Source organism: Pleuronectes platessa, chromosome 1, assembly GCF_947347685.1.
Source record: "Pleuronectes platessa chromosome 1, fPlePla1.1, whole genome shotgun sequence".
NCBI classification, from domain to species: Eukaryota; Metazoa; Chordata; class Actinopteri; order Pleuronectiformes; family Pleuronectidae; genus Pleuronectes; species Pleuronectes platessa.
In genome coordinates, this window is record NC_070626.1 from 14,838,840 (window position 1) to 14,862,625 (window position 23,786).

At 40.0% G+C, this 23,786-nt stretch overlaps 1 protein-coding gene across 1 annotated transcript in view; it reads left to right on the top strand.

The window, feature by feature from the left end:
* Nucleotides 1-23,786, top strand: part of ush2a (Usher syndrome 2A (autosomal recessive, mild)) — a 189,576-nt gene that overhangs the window by 6,159 nt on the left and 159,631 nt on the right. Inside the window, exons 4-9 of the mRNA XM_053420875.1 lie at nt 11,657-11,792; nt 15,756-15,819; nt 16,455-16,556; nt 16,802-16,991; nt 18,513-18,727; nt 21,095-21,316. Of these exons, the coding sequence (XP_053276850.1) occupies nt 11,657-11,792; nt 15,756-15,819; nt 16,455-16,556; nt 16,802-16,991; nt 18,513-18,727; nt 21,095-21,316 (929 nt within the window). The remainder of the gene's footprint in view (nt 1-11,656; nt 11,793-15,755; nt 15,820-16,454; nt 16,557-16,801; nt 16,992-18,512; nt 18,728-21,094; nt 21,317-23,786) is intronic.

A 23,786-nucleotide genomic window follows, 5' to 3' on the forward strand; every position in this document is an offset into this window, starting at 1 on the left:
GGCTTTGAGGCGTTTCGAAACTTTGTGAATCAGTCCGTCTTTCGTTTAATGGTATGGTGATGTGATCTGTTTTGACCATTCAGAAGAATAACATAATTATCCTTGACACTCAAACACCATTCGCACACTCCCATTCTCACACAGACACACACAAACACACACTCACAGTTCAGTGGTAATTTGTAGCAACCTGTCAGCCACAATACAGACATTACTACATGAAGGAGCTGGGCAATTTAGAAGTCTCTCCTACATGCATACACCCACGCACACACACACACACACACACACCAGTCATCTGTCGGTTTGAAAAGATCAAAACACCAAAAAAGACAGTCAAAGGGAATATGGGTTTCCAAGTGCCAGGAGCGATTCTTCCACACACACAAACGGTGCCAGGAGCAAGGTGCTGTAGGGATGCTGGTGCTCCCTAGGTAATTGTCTTATCTGATTATGGTAACGATGTGGAGGATAGTGGAGGAAAAGGTAGCCTGGGGGAGAGTGGGACTGAGAGCGGAGGAGAGATGGGGGAAGTGGGGGACGCAGCTCAGTGAACTTAAGTGATATCTACGAAGTCAGTCTAATATGGAACTCACCTTTCAGTTCATTTTTACAGACGTTAATACTAATATTCGTAGAAAAGCGCCTCTACTGTTGCTGTGAGTGAAGTAGAGATGGGTAAAACTGGTGTTAAGGTGACTAATGATCTGTGTATAATTAACAGAACTGGTGGTCCTGGTTGTTTATGGTTGTAGGTTCACAGCGGTGCGGTGGAAGGTGGGATAATAAGGCTGAGGAGGTGGCACTCATTAAAACATTGAGCTGCAAGTGTTATCAGCCAAATCATCTCTTGATAACATGAAGCACTTTATATTTACCATAAAACGTGTGCATTGTTTAAGGGGATTATTTCAACAGCTTGCCTAAAGTGAAATTTGTTATTGGATATGCTTATTATATTTATGTGATCGTGATGTCAAGATGGGAAAATGCTGCCAAGAATCACAAGGGACTAACCAAGTTTACTCGTAATAATGGCCATCAGTAATAATATTCATCCTGTGTATTAAAATAGCCAAAATCACAATGTAGTTGTTCTCACCCATGTATTTTTGTGTTTCTGCGATCAGAAAACTGAACTAAAAGGGTTATATAAACACTATGTGTTATTTACAGGCTGCTGTGATAAAATCATTATTTTATTATAGGGCCATTGTCTATGCAAAATCAGCATTTTAAGATTAAAGCCCAGTGAAGGTCATTTTGGAAAAGTTTTTTTAGTTTTATTCTGGATGGAGGACTGAAACATAGAGAAAGATATGTCACTAATTAGCCTAATGTGGATATAATTGGGTTTTATAGTCCAGATTCGGGCGCTGGCCAGTTGATGACGTGAGGGCAGAAGAAGGAGACACTAACATTTGAGGACATTGACAAAACCTCCTGTGCTGTCTCTAATTAATCTTCAATACATTTTTTTGAACATGGTATAAAAAGCTTAAAGTTGTAGATGTTCTGAGTCCTATCTGGAATATACAAGTTGGTGTCTGGAGATGAATAAAGAGTGAGATGAATTATACAATCAAAATAAAAAATTAAGAGAAGTAGTGAAAAAAGACAGCAAAAGATGGAAAGATGAGTAAGGAAGAGAGTTCACAAGCTAAATAGCTTTGGTGTTCTATCTTTTGGAGTAGCAGTGATTGACTGCGTGCCTGGAGGACCCCCAGAGGGGGCCGTCTGTTAGTGCCTGAGCAGATCAGCATTATCGGATGAGACACTGGCAGGGACAACCAGTCACACTGGTCCCATCACGATCCAGCACAGCTACATGAATGTTTAACACTTCTGCATACACACACTTACAAACACAGACAGACACACATACACACAGCACCACATACACACAAGTGTATGGTTGCTCTTTCTGATGACTCCTACCTGTTGGCAAAGACGAAGAAAAGTCTGGAGAAGAGATAAAAAAAAGAAAAGATGTGTGTAACTGTTTGTCAGAGTGCGTTAAGGTCAACATTAAAATGACCATGCACATCTATCATCTACTTCATCATCTAACACAACTTGATAACATGATTTAAATTGACTAGTTTAAATTCAGTCACTAGTATTTATTTATATATATATATATATATATACACACACACACACCTATGGTAATTATAAAATACATACATACATATATAAATAAGTTTCCATCAACCCTGTCAGCCATAAATTCCATTCTTCTTCATGGCCAAGATACTGTGGTTCCCTATCTGACCTCTGACATAAAGCAGCAGCAACAACAACACAATAGTTTCTCTTAGTTTCAGACCGACATCCAGCCCACCTTGTTTAAATAGCAAATGCACTTGTACCCATAGGTGAGTTGTTCTTAAAATGAGGTTTGGTCAGGTTCAGTCTTGTTGTGTTGTTATCTCAAGGTAGTGATATGCATCTATAGGTGGGTGCACTAGTGATGAGGGTACTGATCCTGTGGCCTGTTGCTCATCAAATAATTCAGAAATTTGACAGAAGAAATGGATACAAGGACATGATGTCCATCCTACAAACATATCCTCAAGGTAGGTGTGTGTGTGTGTGTGTGTGTGTGTGTGTGTGTGTGTGTGTGTGTGTGTGTGTGTGTGTGTGTGTGTGTGTGTGTGTGTGTGTGTGTGTGTGTGTGTGTGTGTGTGTGTGTGTGTGTGTGTGTGTGTGTGTGTGTGTGTGTGTGTGTGGGGGTTGTTGTATGAAGGTGAGGCAAGGTTGTTATGTACGGGCGAAGCGGACACCTCTATGGTAGCCCTCTGCCCGCTGGCGCAGGAGGTGAAAGGGCACGAGACTGGCATCAATTACATAGTGTGAGAGAGGGAACAAGGTGTGTGTGTGGTTTGGGATTTTCTGTCTTTAATCTCATTTATTTAATTATTTAACATGGTTTTTTCGTGCCAGTGTGCAGTGTGGTCCAGACTAATAGTGAGAATAAAGGGATTCACCAAAGAGCATATGTTATGTTCACCTGCCCTGTCTAGAAAACCAGCATCCAAACTGAATTAGTCGTTTTATAACATATAGGTTATTATTTCTGTTACTATTAAGAGCAAATGAAGCTGTAAAAAAAGAATTCAACAAAAAAAGATGCTAGAGAGTGAATATCAAACATTTGATCGTCTCTTGTGCTGGAGGTTGAATGCGCTGGGATCTGAACCTGGCTCCTTTCTCCATCTGTAAGACTTAACCGAATATAAAAAAAAGCTTTGTTGTCATTCTACAGGATAAATTGTGTGTGTATGAGATTAACAGCACTCCTCAAGTTAAGTGCATTTAAAATGGAAAATGATCAACCACACAGTAATTCATCAGCTATCACTGTCACTGTTTGCACTTCATGCATCGAACCGTCAACCATTAGTGAACGACCCTCTCTACCTAAGCCAGAGCACAGGTAGATCGCCACTCAGTGTCCTCAGATACTCAAAGGTGTGAAGCTGAAAAAGTTTGATTGAAATCATTAGTTAGATATAATCAATAATAAATTAAATTTGAAAAGGAATAAACATGAACTTGACCAGAGTCAGAACCTTAACATAGCTCAAAACGTAACACTTTTTAACACCATACTCTGTCAGGATCTGTCAGGAAGCAGATCTCCTCCTGGTACATCAGCACACCCTCTCCTCTCTCTTGCTGTGGATACTGTATGTGCTCCTCCTTCTTTCTACGCTCTCATGAATATCTCTCTTCGCTTTCTGCCCAGAAAGAAAAAAGTATTTTAGACTTATGGTCTTTATTAAAAGGTTGGTGTGTCACCTAATATATGTCCCCTCTCTCTCTTCCTCTCTTTATCTTTTCTCTGTGAATTTCTTTTTTTCTTCCTGGAGATGATTTTCTCTTTCTCTTTCTCCCTCTCTCCCTCATCTATCTCTCATTCTCTCCCCCCTCCACCTTCTTTGTCCTTCCCTTTTCCCCTCTCATTTTCCTTCCACGCACACACTCTCCCTTTCTCTTTCTCTTTCTCTCTCTCCCTCTCCATCTCCCTGGGGACAATTTTCTTTTCTTAAATAAACTGTCATAGCTAGTGTTAAAATATGGGCCTTACACGGGGTGAGCGCAGCAAGGCAAAGGCATGGGGCCCTGGGCTGGTATAAAACATGGATAATATGCTGTGAGAGGTAATTGTATCTTTTAGAGCTGAGATGAGTAGAACAAATGTGTCTCCATCCTCTCTCTCTTTCTCTCTCTCTGTCTCTCTCCATTCTTTTCCCTTCTCTCTTCCTCTCCCTATCTCCCCCTTTACCCACTGCAGCCGTGCTAATATGATAGAGAGAATATTGGCCGTACATCAGAGCTGCTAACAGTAGTGGGTAAGGGCAAGAACAGAGGGGGTCGAGAGGACTAAAGATGGTCGGAAAGGCTCAGAGGGTGAATAACGAGAGAGAGAGAGATGGAAAGGTGACAATGAGCCTGGAGATGCAAATGTAGAGAGTTGAGGAGTTGTTGGGTCACATTACTAAAAAAAATCGAATTCACTTTGCACGTGGAGGCCAAGAATATATATAGCAATTATTCTTAAGGTCAGGATGATCAAACAACAAACACACTTGAACCATATTATTAAAAACCCTTAGCCACCCTAGCCAAGGCATAGTAGTCCGCTGTGTTTTAGCTAATGACGTACACTTAAAGAGGGATTGATCATTGACCTTGCTTCTGCAGAATCACAGTCCAAAGACAAGCCTGCAAAATGTCAGAAAATTGTTAATATATACTTTCATGTATGAAGAATTAAGCAGGAGATCTGCCTCACGTTCACAACAAAAGAAAAATGTCAGAAACATCAAATCGTTTGGCATCTGGGTAGAGCAGGCAGGCCACAAGGTGTTTCTGTTTAAAACACATCAACACTGGCATCAGACAATATCGCCCGAAACTCTCAGGTCTTGTTGTCTTTCCAGTTACAATAAAATAGAAAGCTTTATTGTCATTGAACAGGATACAATGAGATTAACCGTGCTCCCCAAGTAAAGTGAATCAAAACATCAACCACCATACACATTCATTCAGCTGCCACAAGGTGCTAAATAAGAACGTTCAGGTCAAATGAGAATACATCTTTGGTGGGGTCTCATGTATGGCACCTCATTTTCTTCCTGAGATATTGTTTTTTTTACAGAATTGTTTCTGTCACATAACTGACTCAGACAATTGCATTCTCGACTACAGAAATCAGAATACAACAATGTCTGAAAGCAGCATAAGTTTTATCAACAGCACCAAATGGGATTGAAACGAATAATGTTGCGCTTGAACACTATGTTGTTTTTCCCTAAGTCTCCTTTTTCCCTTCACCTCCCGTCATCTGTTTCAAATGCATCCACATCAACAACTTTTTAAATGGGGCCAGTTGTTTGGAACCCTTTCAAAGTTGTTGGTGTTTTTAAACAAACCCCCTCCTTGCAGGTAAGGTAGTCCTGTCCATCACTTTGCTGCAAATAATGTATTAATCCTGAAAGCTTATTTATGCAGTGTTTTTCACCTTACAAAAATAACACCAGCAGTTGTCCAACCAATGGGGATTTGTTAGGACGAGAGCATGTTGACCAATCTGTTACTCTGTAGTATCTCTGCACCCAAAAGCAGATGAAAGTGACTAAATGGATTTAAAGACAAGAATATTTGAAGGGAGATGAAGGGAGAAGGTTGGAGCAATGGTGAAGGGCAGTCATGATGAGGGAAGGTATTTGAGATGAGCTTGATGGGGTGATTGTAGAGGTACACACACACACCCACACTCACACACACAAACACACGCACAGACACACACACACACTCCCTGTCTCTTCCTGACTCAGTGAAATCAACCATCTTGCTACATTACTCTCCTTTTATCTCTCTTTATGTCATTGTCTTTCCTGTGTACACGGCTTTTCCTCTGTCAACACGAGCATCTCTCTCGACTGCAACCAGCGCTACACTGCATCTCCATTCATCTTACATGTCTTGCTCTCTCTCTCTCATTCTTTAATGTTCTGTCTCTTTTTCGCCCATTGAGAGCTTCCCTCGCTGTGGAATGAGGTGTGTTATCAGTGAGCAGTATGTCATTCAGTCGCAGGGCAATGCAGTCCAAAGCAGAGGAGCTGAGTGGAGAGAGTTTTGTGAGGCGGGATGTGTGAGGGCACAGACAGGGAGTCGGGGATTAGAGAAGATAGGTGAGGAAGAGCAGACAAGCATGAGATGAGCAACAAGAAAGAGGAAGGTCTGAGAATCGGAAACAAAAGCTGGGTAAGTGGAGTTCAAGAGAGCAGGGTGGTAACGCGGGGATTGGAGGATATAAAGAGAGGAAGCAGCAGAGGAGGTACTGAGAATCTACGATTTTAGAGCAGAGAGTGTTAGAGGAGGAGAAGCGAAGATGGTGGAAAGTGAGGTCAACATAACTTTATTGAAGTAGGTGCAAAGGTTTTTCACAAAGAGAAATACAATATGTGTAATATACAACACCTCAGATACTTCTACACAGAAAATGTTGGGGGGGCGGCCAAGGAAATACCACAGGGGAAGGGATCCCTATTGCAAAGTAGATAGACATGCAATAATTGCCCTGTGTTTAAAGAAAACAGAATTGGCAGTGATGGAAGTAAGAGAAACAAAGGGCATGAGGGAGCAGAGGAATTGATAATGTGAATAACTATAAAGAGGAAATGAGAGAAACAAGAAAGGGGGTAGACAGATGCGAGATGAAGGAGAAGTCAGCTAATGAGTGGGAGGTGAAGAGGGGATTGCAGATGGAGATGGACTGAGGGGATGTGGAAAATGTGGAGGACATTTGAGATGGGATCTTGCATGATAAAGGTAATGCTGGTCTGTTCTTTTGGAAAATGAAGCAAGGGCAGCTCATCCACATTGACTTGTATTCACTCACACATACTATACACACAGATCTCAACCCAGCTGAAGACCCAGGAGATTTTGGACCTACATATTAGGCAGTTACTATCATCATAACATCAATAGGAGTAAGACTTTTAAAATCAATACCAAGGCACATTAAAGCTGATCTTATGTGTTTTATTAAAGAAAAGATGAGAGAATTTTTATAATTTAATGACCAAACCCTTACATAGATATCAAGTTCAAACCTAGGTTATTTGGAATGAACAATCAAATGTCATATTTGGCCAATTTAGGCAGCGCTAGACAGCAGTACAAATATTTCTAGTGTTGGAGTATTTTAAATGTATTTTGGCAGTCCTCAGCAGCCCTGCTCCACTTTTAATTAACCAAACACTGTGAATAACACATCAGATATTTGGATAATGTCAGATTGTTTGGTATTAAGGACTTTTTCAGGTGAATAGCTAAACTTGAAACGGTTTAGTTTGAAACTGCATAACGGAAGCTCCATGTTTGTAATACCGAGCCACAGTAAGTCCACAGCCTATCTACTGTACATATGAGTTTGAAGTAATGCCTTGCAGGGTTAGTGGCAGTGGCAATTTAATTTATTGCTGTATACACAGACGCTCAGTAGGTAAAAGGATCTCAGATTCTCCAGTATCGTCCCTCTGGTAAAGTTCAGGTCAGTGAGTGCAGGAAAATTACCTGGGTCAGGATGTGTCATGCAGCCTGTAGACATCTAATTCCTCTCTTCACCTATCATTGTGATGAACTGTTAGTTAGTTAGTTAGTTAGTTAGTTAGATGGTTAATTAGTTAGTTAGTTAGTTACCACTCTTAATTGTAAGTTATCCAACATTTTCCCATTTGAAAAATTAAAGAATAGTTATATAACAATTACCATTTGTACAAATTTGTTTTGAGATCATTGTACGAAAGTCTTTTTTATAATAAATACGCTTCATGATTTTGCTGTTTTCCATGTTGGTTACAATAAAATCAGAGCAAACTAAAATGTTATATATCCCTTTATTATTAGTTGTATTTTTCCCATCTCTTTACTTTTGTGGCCCACAGTTATAAAATCAGCTTAGAAGAAACACTGCTGTCCACACCATGTACTGAGCCACGGCTTGGCAGGAGTGTGAAAATCGAGAAGAGCTTTAGTCAAAATGCCAGCGTACAGATCACTAAAAGCTTTCCACTCAGGGTTTTCCGGGACTTTTAGAGAGGCTTACCTGGTAACATTGCCAGTGGGGTAGGTACTGCGCAGGGAAAGGTTTCTTCAAGCTCTAAGAGCAGATAAACCTTTTGGAAACAAAGTTAAAGGAAATTATTTAATAAGGCAAGGAAAACAATGAAACTCTTCTTTGAAAAGGATATATAATATATGGTATGGTGAATTTTATATGAAACCTGCAGCACTCCCCATATATGTCATACAATACTTTCACAATATTACAGCCACAAGTCACACAGAATGGCACAAGTTATAAAATAATTCCTACGATAATAAACATTTAAAAATATGTAATGCTGTTGGTTCTGTTTTAACACGAGTCGATGCTCTGCAGGAATTTTCCAGGAAAAAACTTTGAATCGTAGGTCCACAGGTCAGACACTAATGGACCAATGAATGGTGGCAGGGACTTCAGGTGGTGCAAAGGTTAAGACTCAATATCCAGGCTGGCCCAGGACTGAACCCTGAACCATATCTGCTTCCAGTTTCAGCTTTAATCTTAAAACCCAATTTGGAATGTGTGTGTATTAAAGGAGACATATCATGCTTTTTCAGAGTCCACAGCAAAGCGAGATCCTCTCTACAACAGAAAAAACGGCTCCTGAAACACTTCATCAACAGGCAATACTTCTGGGGCATTTTGATGTCATATAAGACATCACATATGAATAATGCAGGCTTTGCAGCTAGGCAGGTATAGTGTGAGTGGAGGCCGGCATGTCCTACACATGCAGTGTGAAAAGGACTGAAAAGAGGAGCTGCAGCAAATGACAGTGTGCAGAAGGTGATGTGTCTTCAAACGCCAAATCAAATTATGTTATGGGACATATCAACTTGATAAAATTGATGTACAACATCAGGATATAAATCAATTACAAAATGTATCAGAAATCTACAATGTATTCTGCTAAATTTCATGATTCATCATATCAAGTCAAATTAGAAAATATACAGCTACTCATTACTATTTGTGGGATCAGTGTGTATCTTAAAGTCATTGCAATCATGGTACCTAAAAGTTCCTCAAAAAAGGCCTCAGAAAATTATGAATCCATCCACATAAAGCAAAAGGATAGGTAGAATTTAAAGTCGTCATTTCCTTTCCTGCGGACTTAGTGGACAAGTCCAAATGAGACGAGTTATCAGCACTGAAGAATTCTTACTACTCTTTCTTTCCTCTGTTCTCAAAGAACTCTGAAGTTACACCGGCTGAAAGAGACAAAGCGAGGTAAAGAAAAGACGGAGGTAAAATACAGATGGACAGGGAAAAGGAAACATGGAGCGAAAGTGTTTGTGAAAGCTAACAAAGGGGAGTTGGCTGTGTTTCAAAAGGGCGCGCGGCGGCTAAGGAGGATGAAGCGCTTCAGGATTCATTTACATCAGGCCTGACAACTGCCTCACATCTCCCCAAGAGCCACACAGCTCTGGCTTAGAGATTCCTTAAGAGGGCCCTTCTTCCAGCTCCTTCTCTTACAGCCGCTCTCTGACTTTTCTTTTTCTCCCTCCAGTCTCTTTTTTTCTCTTTCCTTTTTTTTCACTCTTATTCTCTCCTGCGCTCTCTCTTGTGCTCTCATGCGCTTGCCAGTCTTCAATCAGCCATCATGAAAGTGTCTGTCTGAGCGTCTTAACTATCCTCTGAGAGGCAGACACTTGTCTGGGCCTGCCTTCATCCCCTAAAGGCGTTTTTGACTTGGACTTATTTCCCTCCTCACACCTTTTCAACTTCCCTAAAGAGCTGACAACAAGTAAGAGCGACAGGGCAAGATAAACATGAGGGAAAGAGACAGGGAGGATGATGAGAGGGGGAAGTGGTCATCTAAGAGGAATAAGAAGAGTTAAGATGCTTGAGAAATAGGGAAAGAGGGAGCAAATGAATTGTAGGTAAGGAAACTCCAAAACAGAAAAAGGTGAAGGAATCGAATGACTTTGTGAAGGGGAGAGAGGACACAGCAAGGAGGACCAGAGCGGAAGAGAGGCGAGAAAGATGAAGAAGTAGACAGGGAGAGCAGCGTTTATCAGTCGTCCCACAGGGTGTTCCCCAAGCACAGGATTTGGAGATGAGGTAAAGGGAGAGAGTGGGACAGGGCACATTCAAGTTTTTTGAGGGGGGGAAGGAGGGGGCTCTCATGGAAGTATCTTTCTTTTTGCCTGGGTTTGATCTGACAGGGAGCTTCTCCTGCTTTGACGGTGTTGTGTGCTGTGCAGATTTTAATATTCATGCTGCAGATCGGGAACGGCGAGCGGAGGGGAGAGGAGGTTTTTGGTCAAACAGAAAGCTAATTTGCGGCTGAGGCACTTTAGCCTGAGGCTCTTTCTGCTACTGGGGAAATGAGCTGGAAGATTAGCTGTATGTATAATTCAGACACACATGGTCACACGCTTGCATGCATAGTGTGTGCATACACTTTTTTAAAAAAAGATGGGAATATGCGCACACAGAGCAGCTGCCACTCTCTGAGACGTTGTGTGTTACAGCAGTAACAGGCTGCTAGGCTTTACTGCTGCATCTGCCCCCCCAGGCTGCTCCATTACATGTACTTAGGTTTTAATGTGAAACTCCGACTGTTAATGTATCCGGGGATGCTTCGTGCAAATGCTGATTTGTTACTGGATGATCATTTTTGTTTTGCGCCCAATACCTGGTGTGTACTCTGCTGCAGAGTATGTACAGTAGATGACTTCAGAGAAAAAGTTTTTTAAAAAAAATAAAAATAAACACAATTACTGCACTGAGGTTGCATACCTCCCCCAACCAATACAGTTTCTGTCTACATATTTCTACATAATGATTTTTTTCAGATTCATATGAGGACACCGTGACCTTTGATCACTCAAACATCACTTCATCTTTGAGTCCAAGTGACAATTGATCAAAAGTTAAAGAAAATTTGAGGAGAAGATATCACATTCAAGAGGCCAAAAACATTAACAAAACTTTTTTTAAGGTCATCTTGACATTTGACCACAAAAATCGAATCGGTGAGTCCCAGTGGATTGTTTAAGATGTAATACAATTTCTTATGAGCATTCCTAATAGATCACGTTCACAGGGACGTGAGGTCACTGTGACCTTGACCTTTGACTTACAGGCACCAAAATCGAATCACAGGGGTACAACCCGAAAAAAACATGCTTCCAACCACTGGCTGAGAAAAAAGTGACTGTTTCCTGTCTCACCTCAATAAAAAAAATCATTCTATTCAGTGAAAGTACTTGTAAAAATAATGATTTGTTCTGTAGCATAGTTATTTGTGATTGGTTGATAAAGTGTCAGAGTTATAAAACCAAAAGTCTATATTTCTGTATTCATTATAGACAGTATGTAAAGGTGGACAACATGACTGTCTTGATCACCACCTGGTGGCTGTCAGCAGTATAGGTCATAAACCCCACCCCATCCATGTTAGTGGATGGGACATGAACCAGTCAACTCCGTCTCCTTAATGGCTACTGTGCAGACTCTCTCGTAGAAAAAATACAAAATACAAAAAATACAAAACACTTCCATCTTCTTCTGGCTGACTTGCAGGTCCATGACAGACGTGTCAGTCTTTTCCTGGATGGACTGGAGGAGGATGGCACACCATTTGGCTCACGATCTCTGCCCTCCAGACTCTTTGATTCCAGTGAGGATGGTGCCATGTGGCTGGGACTCAGCTCTAATGGTAAAGATAGATTTTTTTTTTTTTAAAACAAGTATTGAAGCATTTTAGCTTTTGACATGTTGACAAGTTGAATTAGTGCTACATTACTTTAAGATACATCAAATGGTCAAATCTTCATGGGCACGGTTTTAAAATGCCCTCCAAACACATGTAGTGTAAAACTGCACAAAAAATATTAAGGTACACATTCCATTAAAATATAGGTGGGTTTCAGTAATGCCAATCAAAGCATGGTCAGTATCAGTTACCTAGTTCTGAACATTGCAGCAGGAACAATGATAAGCAAAGCAGAATTTCTTTTAGAAGAAACCAACATCTGTGTTTTTCCCTCCGATTAGAGACAAATTACTTCTTAGTTTATCATGTCTGTATATCTTAATATGGTGTCAATGACTACTCCACCTCTATTTTCCTCCCAGCCTTTATCCCCCTTCAACTACACATCTGTGATTGATTGGTGGTGCCTGGGAGCCATCTCACAGTCAATAGGAGAGAAATTGAGAGAAAAATGATATCCGTTCATCTCCTGGGTGATAAACGAGTGTTTTTCTTCTCGTTTATCAGGCATTGATCCCTAGTTCACTGCAGGTAGCATCTGATCAGCTGAAGATCACATCAGAGGGCATGATCGATACAAGTGATTGGCTCAGGGGAGTGTGTGTGTGTGTGTGTGTGTGTGTGTGTGTGTGTGTGTGTGTGTGTGTGTGTGTGTGTGTGTGTGTGTGTGTGTGTGTGTGTGTGTGTGTGTGTGTGTGTGTGTGTGTGTGTGTGTGTGGGGGGGGGGGGGGGTAGAACCTGGAGATGTCTGGAATCCGTATCATTCGATTGATTATGCGGATGCTGATCAGATGTATTGATTAACAACTGTCTGCTTTTGGAGGGGGGCCCTGCTGACTGAAACTGTGTTTATGATCAGTACAATGTGTGGCTTCATGTTCTTCCCTCAACTGCATTCTGTCAAGAGCTGCCAGCTCAGCCTCCGATTGGCTCTGACCTTGAAAGAGGAAAAAGTAAGGCATGTGTGAAAGAGTAAAACCACGCCCTGAACTCCGCCTCAAAAAATATGACAGTTATTCACAATGAAGAAAACTATTGATTGTTATTCAATAAAAGAATGCTACGTTGCCAAGATCTGACATAATGTACAAAAGTAACTTTCAACCACCTTTCTCTCATTTCCTTTGTGTCATGTCTGCCTAGGACTTCATTACCATCAAAGGATACACAGATTACATATCACACAGATTAAACATAAACTATTGGACATAGTAATGATTTAAAAAACACAAGATGACTTAAAAATGTTGCAGTATCCTTTGTCATTGTCCGAAGTCTATAGTTATTACTAAACTGAGGAGTACATGTTCTTCATCAGTGTGTTTTTAGGTGCTGCATTTCTGACATCCATCCGTCCATTAGCTAGAACTAGTGCACTGGTCTTCCTGAACATATCTGTTTGGAGTGGCCTGTGGTAGTACTGGTTTATCTCTGAAGCTCTAAAAGTGACCTTCAACTGCTATAGAGCGCTGGTGGCCAGTTTATTCAAAGTTCATAAATATCAAATGTATCGTCAAAATCGCACCAAATTCAACACTGCATTTCCCAGGGCACTTATTATTACACATGCCAAGTGTGAAGCTGATAAATAGATATAGTGTTAGGGTCACAAGGGGGATGGATCCAATCCCAGCCGACATTGGGTGAGAGGCGGTTTACAGCCTCGACAAGTGGCTTTCATTTCAGACAGATACAGAAAAGGGTTCTGTAATGAGGTTCTCAAATGTGGACAAATAAAAGTACCTGTCAGGGTAACTAGAGTGTGAATCTCAGGAATTGTAGTTTTAAACTCTAGTTGCTGTACTAATAACTCAATCAACCAGGACTAGAAACTGGTCTACAAAACCCTGGAGAAAAGTATTAAACATTGAGTTGAGAATGACTCAATTAAGAATTATGAGGGAAAAAAAGACATCACACCCCTAGTTGCCTGTATTAACTGTCATCAGGTAAAAACATTGAAACAAAGAGTAGAAAACTGAGAGAGATGGTTGACAGAATCAGAAACACAGAGAAAAAGACAGGGACCTACAGAGAGAAGAGAGAACTAAGGCTTATACCTTGCATCATCCCAGTAACAATAGAGAGAGTGCTTTTCAGAGGAAGCCATAATCCCATTTCCACACGCTAAAGAAATCCTGAGCCAAAGCCTAAGGCTGCACAACCACACACTGTTCTAACACACTTAGATCCCATAACACTCTCTCACTCGCGCTCTGTTTTACACACTCATAACCCCCCCAAACACACACACTGTAGTTGGCCCAAACATAGCAAAGCTTCTCTCAAATGCAAATACACACATAGATACACACCCGTTTTTTTTTGGAGAGCCTCAGACACACATGCACACACTGTCACAGACAAAGCTAGACATGGCACGGGTTCTGTCGATGCTTACAGACGTTATCCGTATTCTCAGAGTTGTTGTCAAACTACACAGAAGTTTGTTGGACACTAAAAGACTGGCTCTCTTTGGACCAGCATCATTGTCTGTGTGTGGTTGTCTTATGTGTCCAACATTGTCGTGTAGTGTATGCATGGTTGTCTTGTGTGCAGTCCAGGATTCACATGTGTGTCTGGACAATGAGCTCATATGTTTAAGATTTTCCAGTTTACGAGTGTATTTGCTTGATAAACAGACTTTGGTACTGAGGCGTATTTGACAAACTGTATGTGGCATCTCTTGTCGAACACCTCCTTTACTTCCTTGTCTATGCAAGTGAGAAAACTTTGTCATAATTAAGACCAATTTTGTTATTGCTATAAAAGACAATTGACTAGAATGACACTCCGTAGAGTTTGTACCTCCAGAAAGGTCCAACAGTCCTCTTAAATTCAATCAAGCAAATTTCACAAATTTAATTTAAGTTGCCCCAATGTGTCTAATCTTTTCATCTAGATCCATGAATTACTCCCCGGGAATACAGTAAAAACATTGTGAATGAAAATGCTAATTTCTCCGCGCCAGTCAGCCGGTCAGAGAGTGTTAGGGTTGCCATCATTAAGGGTTTGAATAACCGGGCACCAATATCCTGGTTTCACGGAGGAATAAGACACGCAGCCGTCACCGGTGTTTACCTGAACCAGAAGTGATTAACTTTATTGCACACGCTCCAGTCATTTAAAGAATAAAGTATAGACTTCAGAATAAGGGCACATATTAATAATTGTTTGAATAATCGTGATTTCGATATTGTCCAAAATAATCGTGATTATGATTTTTTTCCATAATCGAGCAGCCCTACTTATAACTAAGGCCCCATTACACTGTGTCAGCTACACATTGGTGGTAGGTATAGGGTTGTGGCCCTATTTCTAACCTTAAAGCCATCCCCCCTTTGAAACGACATGTAAAATCGGATAGATCCAGATTTTAATTTGAATCCCTACACAGTCACATAGAATCATGGATATCACTTCATCCCCTTTTTTGGGGATCATCACACTCAATATCCTTGTTCCACTGTTTATATAAAAAGGTTTTCAATTAGCCAGTGGTTTTCAACATAGAGTATTTTACAGTAAAGAGCCAGATTGGTTTAAAACTTGTTAAACACAGTTTTCCTCAATAGAGAAAATGGGTGAAGCTAATAGATAAGACCTGGTTATACTTAGACAGGGATGTTTTGTCCCCGGTCTTAAACCAAGTTAATGATTTTGCCCTTTTATAAGTCTTGTTGCTTTCTCTGAGAACTGAGTGCAGACTGTGGCAGATCCTGGTCGTCTTTGTTCCATGAACTTGGTCTTTATAAGCAGCTGCAGGCAGCCTCACTTAGCTTGTGTCAAGAAACTGATAAGATAATCTACTAAATACTGTGAAATCCTCTCACTCACTTCCTTCAGTACAAACCCATTAACACCGTCTTGATGTTTTTTTCTCCCCCTCTCTTTTCATCTCTCCAGGGTCTAATCAGTTCATTGGGCGGATGCAGGACTTTAGATTTTATCCTGCCACTCTGACCAACAGGTGAGTTGGATGGAGTGAGGAAGAGTAACAGGTAATGAGCAGCTATCTGCAGAGAAAGAGGGAGGAATCACAAAAGGACCGCAGGAAATTAATGTTGTGAACGACAAGGTTATTTGGAAGAAGGGTAACCATGATTTACTCAGGCAAAGGAAAAGGATGTCATATTTGAGATAGATTGATTAAAGGGAAAAGGATAACAAATTTGGAGTAATAGAGGTATTGTATAGATTTGAGTTACAAGACTAGAGGAGAGATAGTTAGAGGAAAGAAAAGTAATCATTGCATCTTAAGATCCATACTGCTTCCAGAGGATTTCCCTGAGAGTTCGATACCAGGCAATTAGTGTTGTGTTTACCAGTGGTGTAGAGAACACAGTGCGGACTCGGAGTTTACAAATTTGTCTAATCAAGATAAGGGTTTGACAAAATGAGGGATTGAATTTCCAAATGATGTCCAAATGATTTTCCACTTCTAAATGTTCAGTCACAAGCTCCTTAACAGGTGCTTCAAGAGTTTATCTCAACATTGGACAACATTTCATTTCTTTTCTATTGTATCAAATTTTGTATAAAACCTCACTTTGCTCCAGTGAGTTATTATAGTTAAATAAAATCTTCTGTTTCTTGTTTTAACAGGGAAATAGTGGAGTTGTACTCAGGAGTCCTGCCTGAGCTCCATGTCCAGTCAGAGTGTCGCTGTCCTCCAAGTCACCCCCGAGTACACCCTTTAGTTGAGAGGTACATTATCACAACTTCTCACAAATTATTATTTTGAGTAAAAATCTGTGATTATTACTTTTATTCATGATTTTTGTATGTTTATTGTATGTATTATGCCTACAATTTGATCATTACACGTGTCCATATGTCATACACACCTGTGTCGAAAAGTGCTATACAAATAAGGTTATTATTATTAGTATTGTTATTATTATTAATGTAACCGTTACTGTTGTGTACATTAAAGCTGTCACTCTTTACAGATACTGCATCCCCAATGCTGTTGAGGACACCACCAATGACAGAGTCTTAAGACTGAACCTTAACGCCCACCCCCTCAGTTACATCAACGACCAGGACATGGGAACCACATGGCTTTCTAAGATCATGACATCAGAGGAACTGGATGAAGGAGTCACAATTACAGTAGATTTGACCAATGGACAATACCAGGTAACTCATCTAATATCTATTTAATTCAAATCAATCCTGTTCAATTGTATTTGTACAGTGCCAAATCACAACACGTTATCTGAAAGCACATTACATGGTAAGAATGAGACTAACAGTAAAATAGAAAGATACCGAAGAATTCCCAGAGTGAGCAAATACTTGGTGACTATCGAGCAGAACCAGACTCAGTGTGGGCGTCCATGTCCCTCGAGTGGTTGGTTGAAAGGAAAGAAAGACGATGAGAGAGGGAGGTAAAGAAAGAAGAGAGAGACCAGGAACGGTCAATATAATCACTCTATATTTATTCCCGGGATTCAAATGTGGTTGCATAAACAGCGGTGTAAACTATTTGGGCACGTTATTTCAAGTTATTGCAACAACCCACACTTTCATGTGTGACATTTAAAGCACGATAATTTTTAATTCAGATGGCTAGACAATTTTAGATTTTGAGCTAATGTTTGTATTTGAGCCTAAAGGAGTATTGGTGTTAACCCAGTCAGAGAAACAAAAAATATGTGTCATTTTAGGTCATTTTGTATATGTGTATTTGCCCCCTTATCTACTCAATTGTTGTTATCTCCATTATGTTGGCATTTTTTTTTTCATTATTGGGTGGAAATTGTACACCACACACTTTGCTGTATTTATCTGCTTGTAACTGTGTGTGCTGTGGACAGTGGTTTTATCTTTTCTCTAAGCACTGCAGTGAGGGTAGACAGGGGGGGCAAAGAGAGAGAGAGTGTGAGGGGTGGGGGGGATTTTTGGATTTGGGCGTTGTCGACACTGAGGTTGTCAAAAATACTCATCCCTCTCCTCTCTGAAGTGTGTATGTGAGCGCGGGAAGGATCTTTGGAGCTGTCCTGACGTGGTCGCTCAGCTCAAGTCCCCGGATAAAAGACACTTTCTGAAGTTGTGTGCGTGTCTGTGTGCCTGCCTGTCTGTGTGTGTGCATCTGTGTGCTAGCTGTGTTAGTGTGTCTGTGTCTGTCTGAGCAGCAGTGGTGGCTTAATGCACTCCCTGCTGTGTAACCTACTGTCCCAGCCCACACTGTAGTGGGGCAGATAACACTTAACAAGCACAACTACACCTACACACACAGACAGACGGGCAAATGGTTGTGTGTGTGTGTGTGTGTGTGTGTGTGTGTGTGTGTGTGTGTGTGTGTGTGTGTGTGTGTGTGTGTGTGTGTGTGTGTGTGTGTGTGTGTGTGTGTGTGTGTGTGTGTGTGTGTGTGTGTGTGTGTGTGTGTGCGTGCGTGCGTGCGTGTGTGTGCATTTAGTTTGGGTTGTTTACTTTACTCACTAATCAAGACTATGACTGCATGTTTGGATCAACACTCAGCAACTGATGTTTTGTCCATACCATTTAAAGGCATGCAGCGGCAAAAAGTGAGCATCTCTTATTATAAATCAGTGCCCTTCAATGTTACTATAGAGGGAAATAACGATGTTAACTTATTTCATATATTCACCTTTATAAAAAGTCTGGTTCACTAACTCATATCCGTCTCTTCTGCAGGTGTTCTATGTTATAGTTCAGTTTGGGGGTCTTCTGCCTGAATCGGTTCTGATCCAAAGGCAGAGACGTGACCTCACAGATGCAGAGAGTGAACCAACCATGGAACAGCGCTGGTTAGACTGGCAGTACATGGCCAGGAACTGCAGTGTGTTTAGAATGAAGAACAATGGACCTTTACCAACACCAGGCTCAGTCAACTGTCTGCAGCTGCCCAGGTACGTATGAGTCAGTGCCATTGAATATGTTTATGAGAAATATAAATGAAGGATATATATTTCTCATGCAGTGACATGCTGAAGCACTAATATGATCACTGATAACTGGACTGTCTGCTGTTTACCGAATTATGATACATCTGTGTCAAAGAAAACAAAAGATTATACATCCTTTAAATTCACAACTTTACAGATAATTCCATTTCAGACAAAGGTTTTAGTTTGGGATTCTTTTGACCTCAAGCAGAGATTCAAGATTGTTTATTTTGTCCAGTTACGACTACTATAAACAACATGGCAGCCTCCATAGAGAGGCCCCGCTCCCGATGTAAATTTAAAGTATTTAAATATAAAGGGCCCATTCTAGAATAGAGAAAACAACAATTGAACAATTTAAATGAAACACACTGGTGAAAACATCCCAATGATTGTTTTATATTCAATTTCTGCCAGTAGAACCCTCACACCTAGATATTACACTGAACCTTTAAAACATTTCTTTAATCAAATATAAGAAAGCACAAGTCAAAGTAATTGGAATGTATACAAAAGCAGTACAGTGACTGATAAATAGTACAAATATTGCACAGTTTATTTTGTTATGATCAATAACCTCCAGATTATTAATAACATTTATGTCATTACCATATTCTTAAAACAGGTTCAGAGAAAGCCAGATATTTGATTGGACATCAACAGGACAATAACACGGTATACTTACTGTTGGTATAATGTCCTGTTTTGGGTTGTTTTTAAGTTTTTATCTGTTACCGTGTCATCATTCAGATAAAGATGTGTCAGGACACAGATTGATCATCCCATTATGAACAGCCTAATGTGGAAAACGGAAAATAAACTCCTCGGCCAGTGCTTTATGTGTATGGGGCATTATTCCCAGAACAGGATCACATGTTTTTTCACTGAATACTATCTGTTGGTCATGGCCTCTACAGTGCAAAACAGATAACACAGACATTTACTGGCAAGACAAAGTAAAGTAAGCGTATAACCCCCCCCCCCCCCCCCCCCCCCACACACACACACACACACACACACACACACACACACACACACACACACACACGTTTGTGAAGTAACATACGTAAAAGATAAGTCAAGGAAATGAATGGGAATCAAACATAAAACCATTAAACATAAACACAAAAAAAGAGTAAACACACTCATAGAAACACAATAGCAGTCTCAAATTGACTACATCTATGAAGCTAACTGCCTACAGCATTGTCTTGGCACATGACGGATAAAAGGCGATTGGCACCAGATAGAGAGATGGATTTGGATCATACTCTGACATACACACACTAGATCCTGGCATAGCTGTTTGTATCAAGGCCCTGGTTGGCACTAGATGGAATAGGTATGAATAGATCACAGATTATTTGGTCACTGCTTATTTTCCACATGAGTGACAAACGATATCACACACAACCTTTCCTGGCACTGTTTGTATTAGTGGAATTGGCATGAAAGCAATCGGACCTGACGCTGGCAGCCATGACATTAATGGTTGATGATTAAATCAAAAACTCTTAAATCTTTCAAGATCTTTTCTTTTTGTTTATCTCGCGAGAGGGTTTTTTACCGCTGCAGGAGACATTCCTTCCACTCAACCTGCAGGAGTATCTGGCGAGACAAATCTGAGAGCAACTCAGTCGATTCAAGCGTTTTTAGTCGAAGTTGTGCTCCAGGAATGTTGTTGGTCCTCAGTTTGCATAATGTCTAGATAGCGATGAACACAACAGGGGCTAAGGCTGCAGCTAGAAACGGGAGGATATATTTCTGTTCTGTAGTGATTATGTAATTTAAATTACACTTGTCATAAATGGTAACAGTTGTAGTATCACTGCCAAGTTAACAAAAGGCCTGCACTGGAAACAAAAGTTCTGGCTGGAATATACTCTGCATTTAAAAAATACTTCAAAACATATCATCATTATATTTTTGTTATTGTTCTGACTATAGGCTTGCTTGATTGGTTGTTTTTTTTAATCGTGAAGCATCCAGGCAGATTGACTTTTTGTTCAACGTCACATGAGATGCCAAGTTGCTGTCCTCTCAAGTGTAACTAGTTGATAATAACTGATGATCGGTTGTGCATCAATGTCAGGGGGGGAGCAGTTGTTCATATTCAGTAAAAGAGGCATTTTTAGAGATCAACTTGTTGTTTCTCTCTCTCACCTCTAGTAAGTCGAGATATGACTAACATCTCCTCAAAGTTATAACAGTCTCATTGTATTGAACATTTACATTGAAAATGAATCACATTATAGATATCAGATTTTACAAACAATCATTTTCGGCTGATATTTATTGGTTTAATGTGTGTTTGTATTTCCTGTTTTCCAGCGATGTGCCTTTCTCAGGAGGCAACATCACATTCAGCCTGTTGACCCCACAGCCAAACCTGAGACCAGGCTACAATGACTTCTACAACACTCCTGCCCTGCAGAAAATGGTACATGCCACCCAGGTCCGGATACATCTGAGTGGACATTACCACACCAGAGAGGCCGGCGTGAACCAGCGACACAGAAACTACGCCATCAAGGAAATCACCATCAGTGGAAGGTGAGGAGTTATATATATTTATTCAGATATCCACTTTCATCCGTTTGTTTCTGGGTGTTGCTGTTTGTGTTTGAGATGTTATCAAGAAAGAATAAATTGAATTGTAGGCAAAGAAGTAGACCGTTCCCTACATATAGCAAATATATCTTTTATATCTAAGAGTGCAGATTTGTTGTATTTAATGTCCTTTTTGTTTAAGTAAATGTTCATCATTTCACTATTTTTAAGTGATTGGAACCAACATGCACAGAATATTTCTAATTTGTTAGTAGGTCTCCTACCACTAACTGTAATGGATCTAAGTGTTGTAGTTGTTTGAAAGAACAGTCGTTCAGTGTTGTTTTGTTCTAAACAAGTGATTGTAGTTTGACCTGTAGAAAAACGTTTAGCCACAGACTTGGGTTTCAGTGGAGCTTTCTGAGTAACTGTGAACACATCTCCATCATTAGACTGACAGTGACTTTTTTATGACTGCGGTAATTATGGGATTATGCAGGAGGCAATCATCTCTAGCACTGTCTTCCCCTCCTCTTCCCTCTAAGCTGTTTTAATTAGTCGCTTGTTACAGTAAAGTCGGAGAAACAGAGAGTCAGTGCTGCTGAAATCTCATCTGTGCATTCTTCGTGCCTCCTTCTCTCCCCCTCCTTTCATCATACGTCTATTTCTCTTTCTCTTAATTATTTATAAAGCTTGTAAATAAGCATAATGGCAAAAGGAAATACACTCACTAGAATATAATTATATGTGTTCTGCTTTAGGTTACTTCCTCTTCTTGAGGTTAAATGGGAGTTCTTTCTCCTAAGTCAAGTGTTTGCTTATTGTGGCAAATGTTGGGTTTCCCTATAAAGGTCTTGACTGTTAAGTGCCTTGAGATAATGTATGTTCTGATTTAATTGAATTGAATTGAACAATCCTCCTTTACTTTAGAAACATAATTCAGCCAGTGAGGTAATGTGTTCCCAAGTGTGTTTGTTTGTTGGTTGGCTGGTGAGTTTGAAAGCAGGATTACGCAAAACCAGTGGATAGAATACCACTAAACTTGGTGGAAGGATGTGGTATAGATCAGGAAGAACCTATAACATCTTGGTGCAGATTTGGATCAGACACATCCAGGTTTTTCACATTTTTCACATTGCAAAAGAGTACATTTTCCCACAATTTTCTCAGAGAATATTTCCTGGATCTTGACAAAAGATTCAGGCATATTCGGGGAATTGATCTTTATGAGTGTGTATAATTCTGAGCAGATCCAAATAAAAATACCGATCTTGTGAATTTAAATGTGGTTTCATAAGAGGCCTTGGCGGAGGTATGCACTATGTCATTCTAGTTCATGAAGTAAACAGAAGAAAGTTTTTATGGCTCGACCTCTATTAGACATTAAAAAAGTCCAGTAACAATATATCAGTGATATCCTAATCGTGCTATGGTAATATATGGCACAATTATCAATTTCATCATGATGATGTAAATAAAAAATTATTACATTATTAGTGTGGCATATCCAGTTTAAAAGGCTGTTAACATTGTTACTGTTGCAGACTATGCAATTATTATTTATTAGACATCATAAGAGGAACATGAAGATGGTTGAACCGAATAAAGAAAGTATTTGATGGGATATGACATGGGATGTCACTAAAGGATAAAAGGTCAAAACTGCTTCTGGTACCCAATAATAGTTAGAGAGTCCTGCTGCAATCTCAGCTGAACCTAAAGCATGAATTTTTTTTTATTATTTCAGCCTTGTCTTTGCATGTTTCATCCATAACATTATAGTTTGTTATAATTCTAGCAGAGATCCACCTTTTCATTCATAGCACTTATGATTTTAACTGTGTCTTTTTTCATTATCTATACATTTGAAGTTAACTATGTTTTTGACAGGACCCCTTTGATCACGTTGTACACTGTGTCAACCTATTGCCTTTTAGACGCTTAACAACTAGAATGTCACTCAGTCACTAAGTCGCCTCAATCACTTGTAGATATCAGTTCTCTTAAATATGTCAGATTTTTTATAATTAAGATCTGTGAATTATTTTTTGAGGCATTTACAAATAATTCCTGGATCCCCCCCCATTTATTCGAATCTGCTCCAAAAGATAATGGGTTCTTCCTTTGCACATATAACACCCTTCCACCAAGTTTAGATAAAATAGATTGAGTCGTTTTTGAGTAATCCTTCTAACAGTCAAACAAACAGCAATGAAAATGTCACCTCCTAGGCGGACGATATTGAAAAATGACGTTATTGTTTTTGGGAAACTAAATTCAAAAAAATGTTCAACGCTTAACCACATCAGTTTTCTTCTAAACCGATAATGTACGACCAAATTAAGTTACAATTTTCCAATTTTCTTATCCATTTTTTTCAGTTTTACATCAGTGAATCAAATCGTTGTTTCACAAACAAATCGTGGGAGTTGTTTTTTTCCAGAGTTTTTGGGATGGTAGACATGCCAGATAC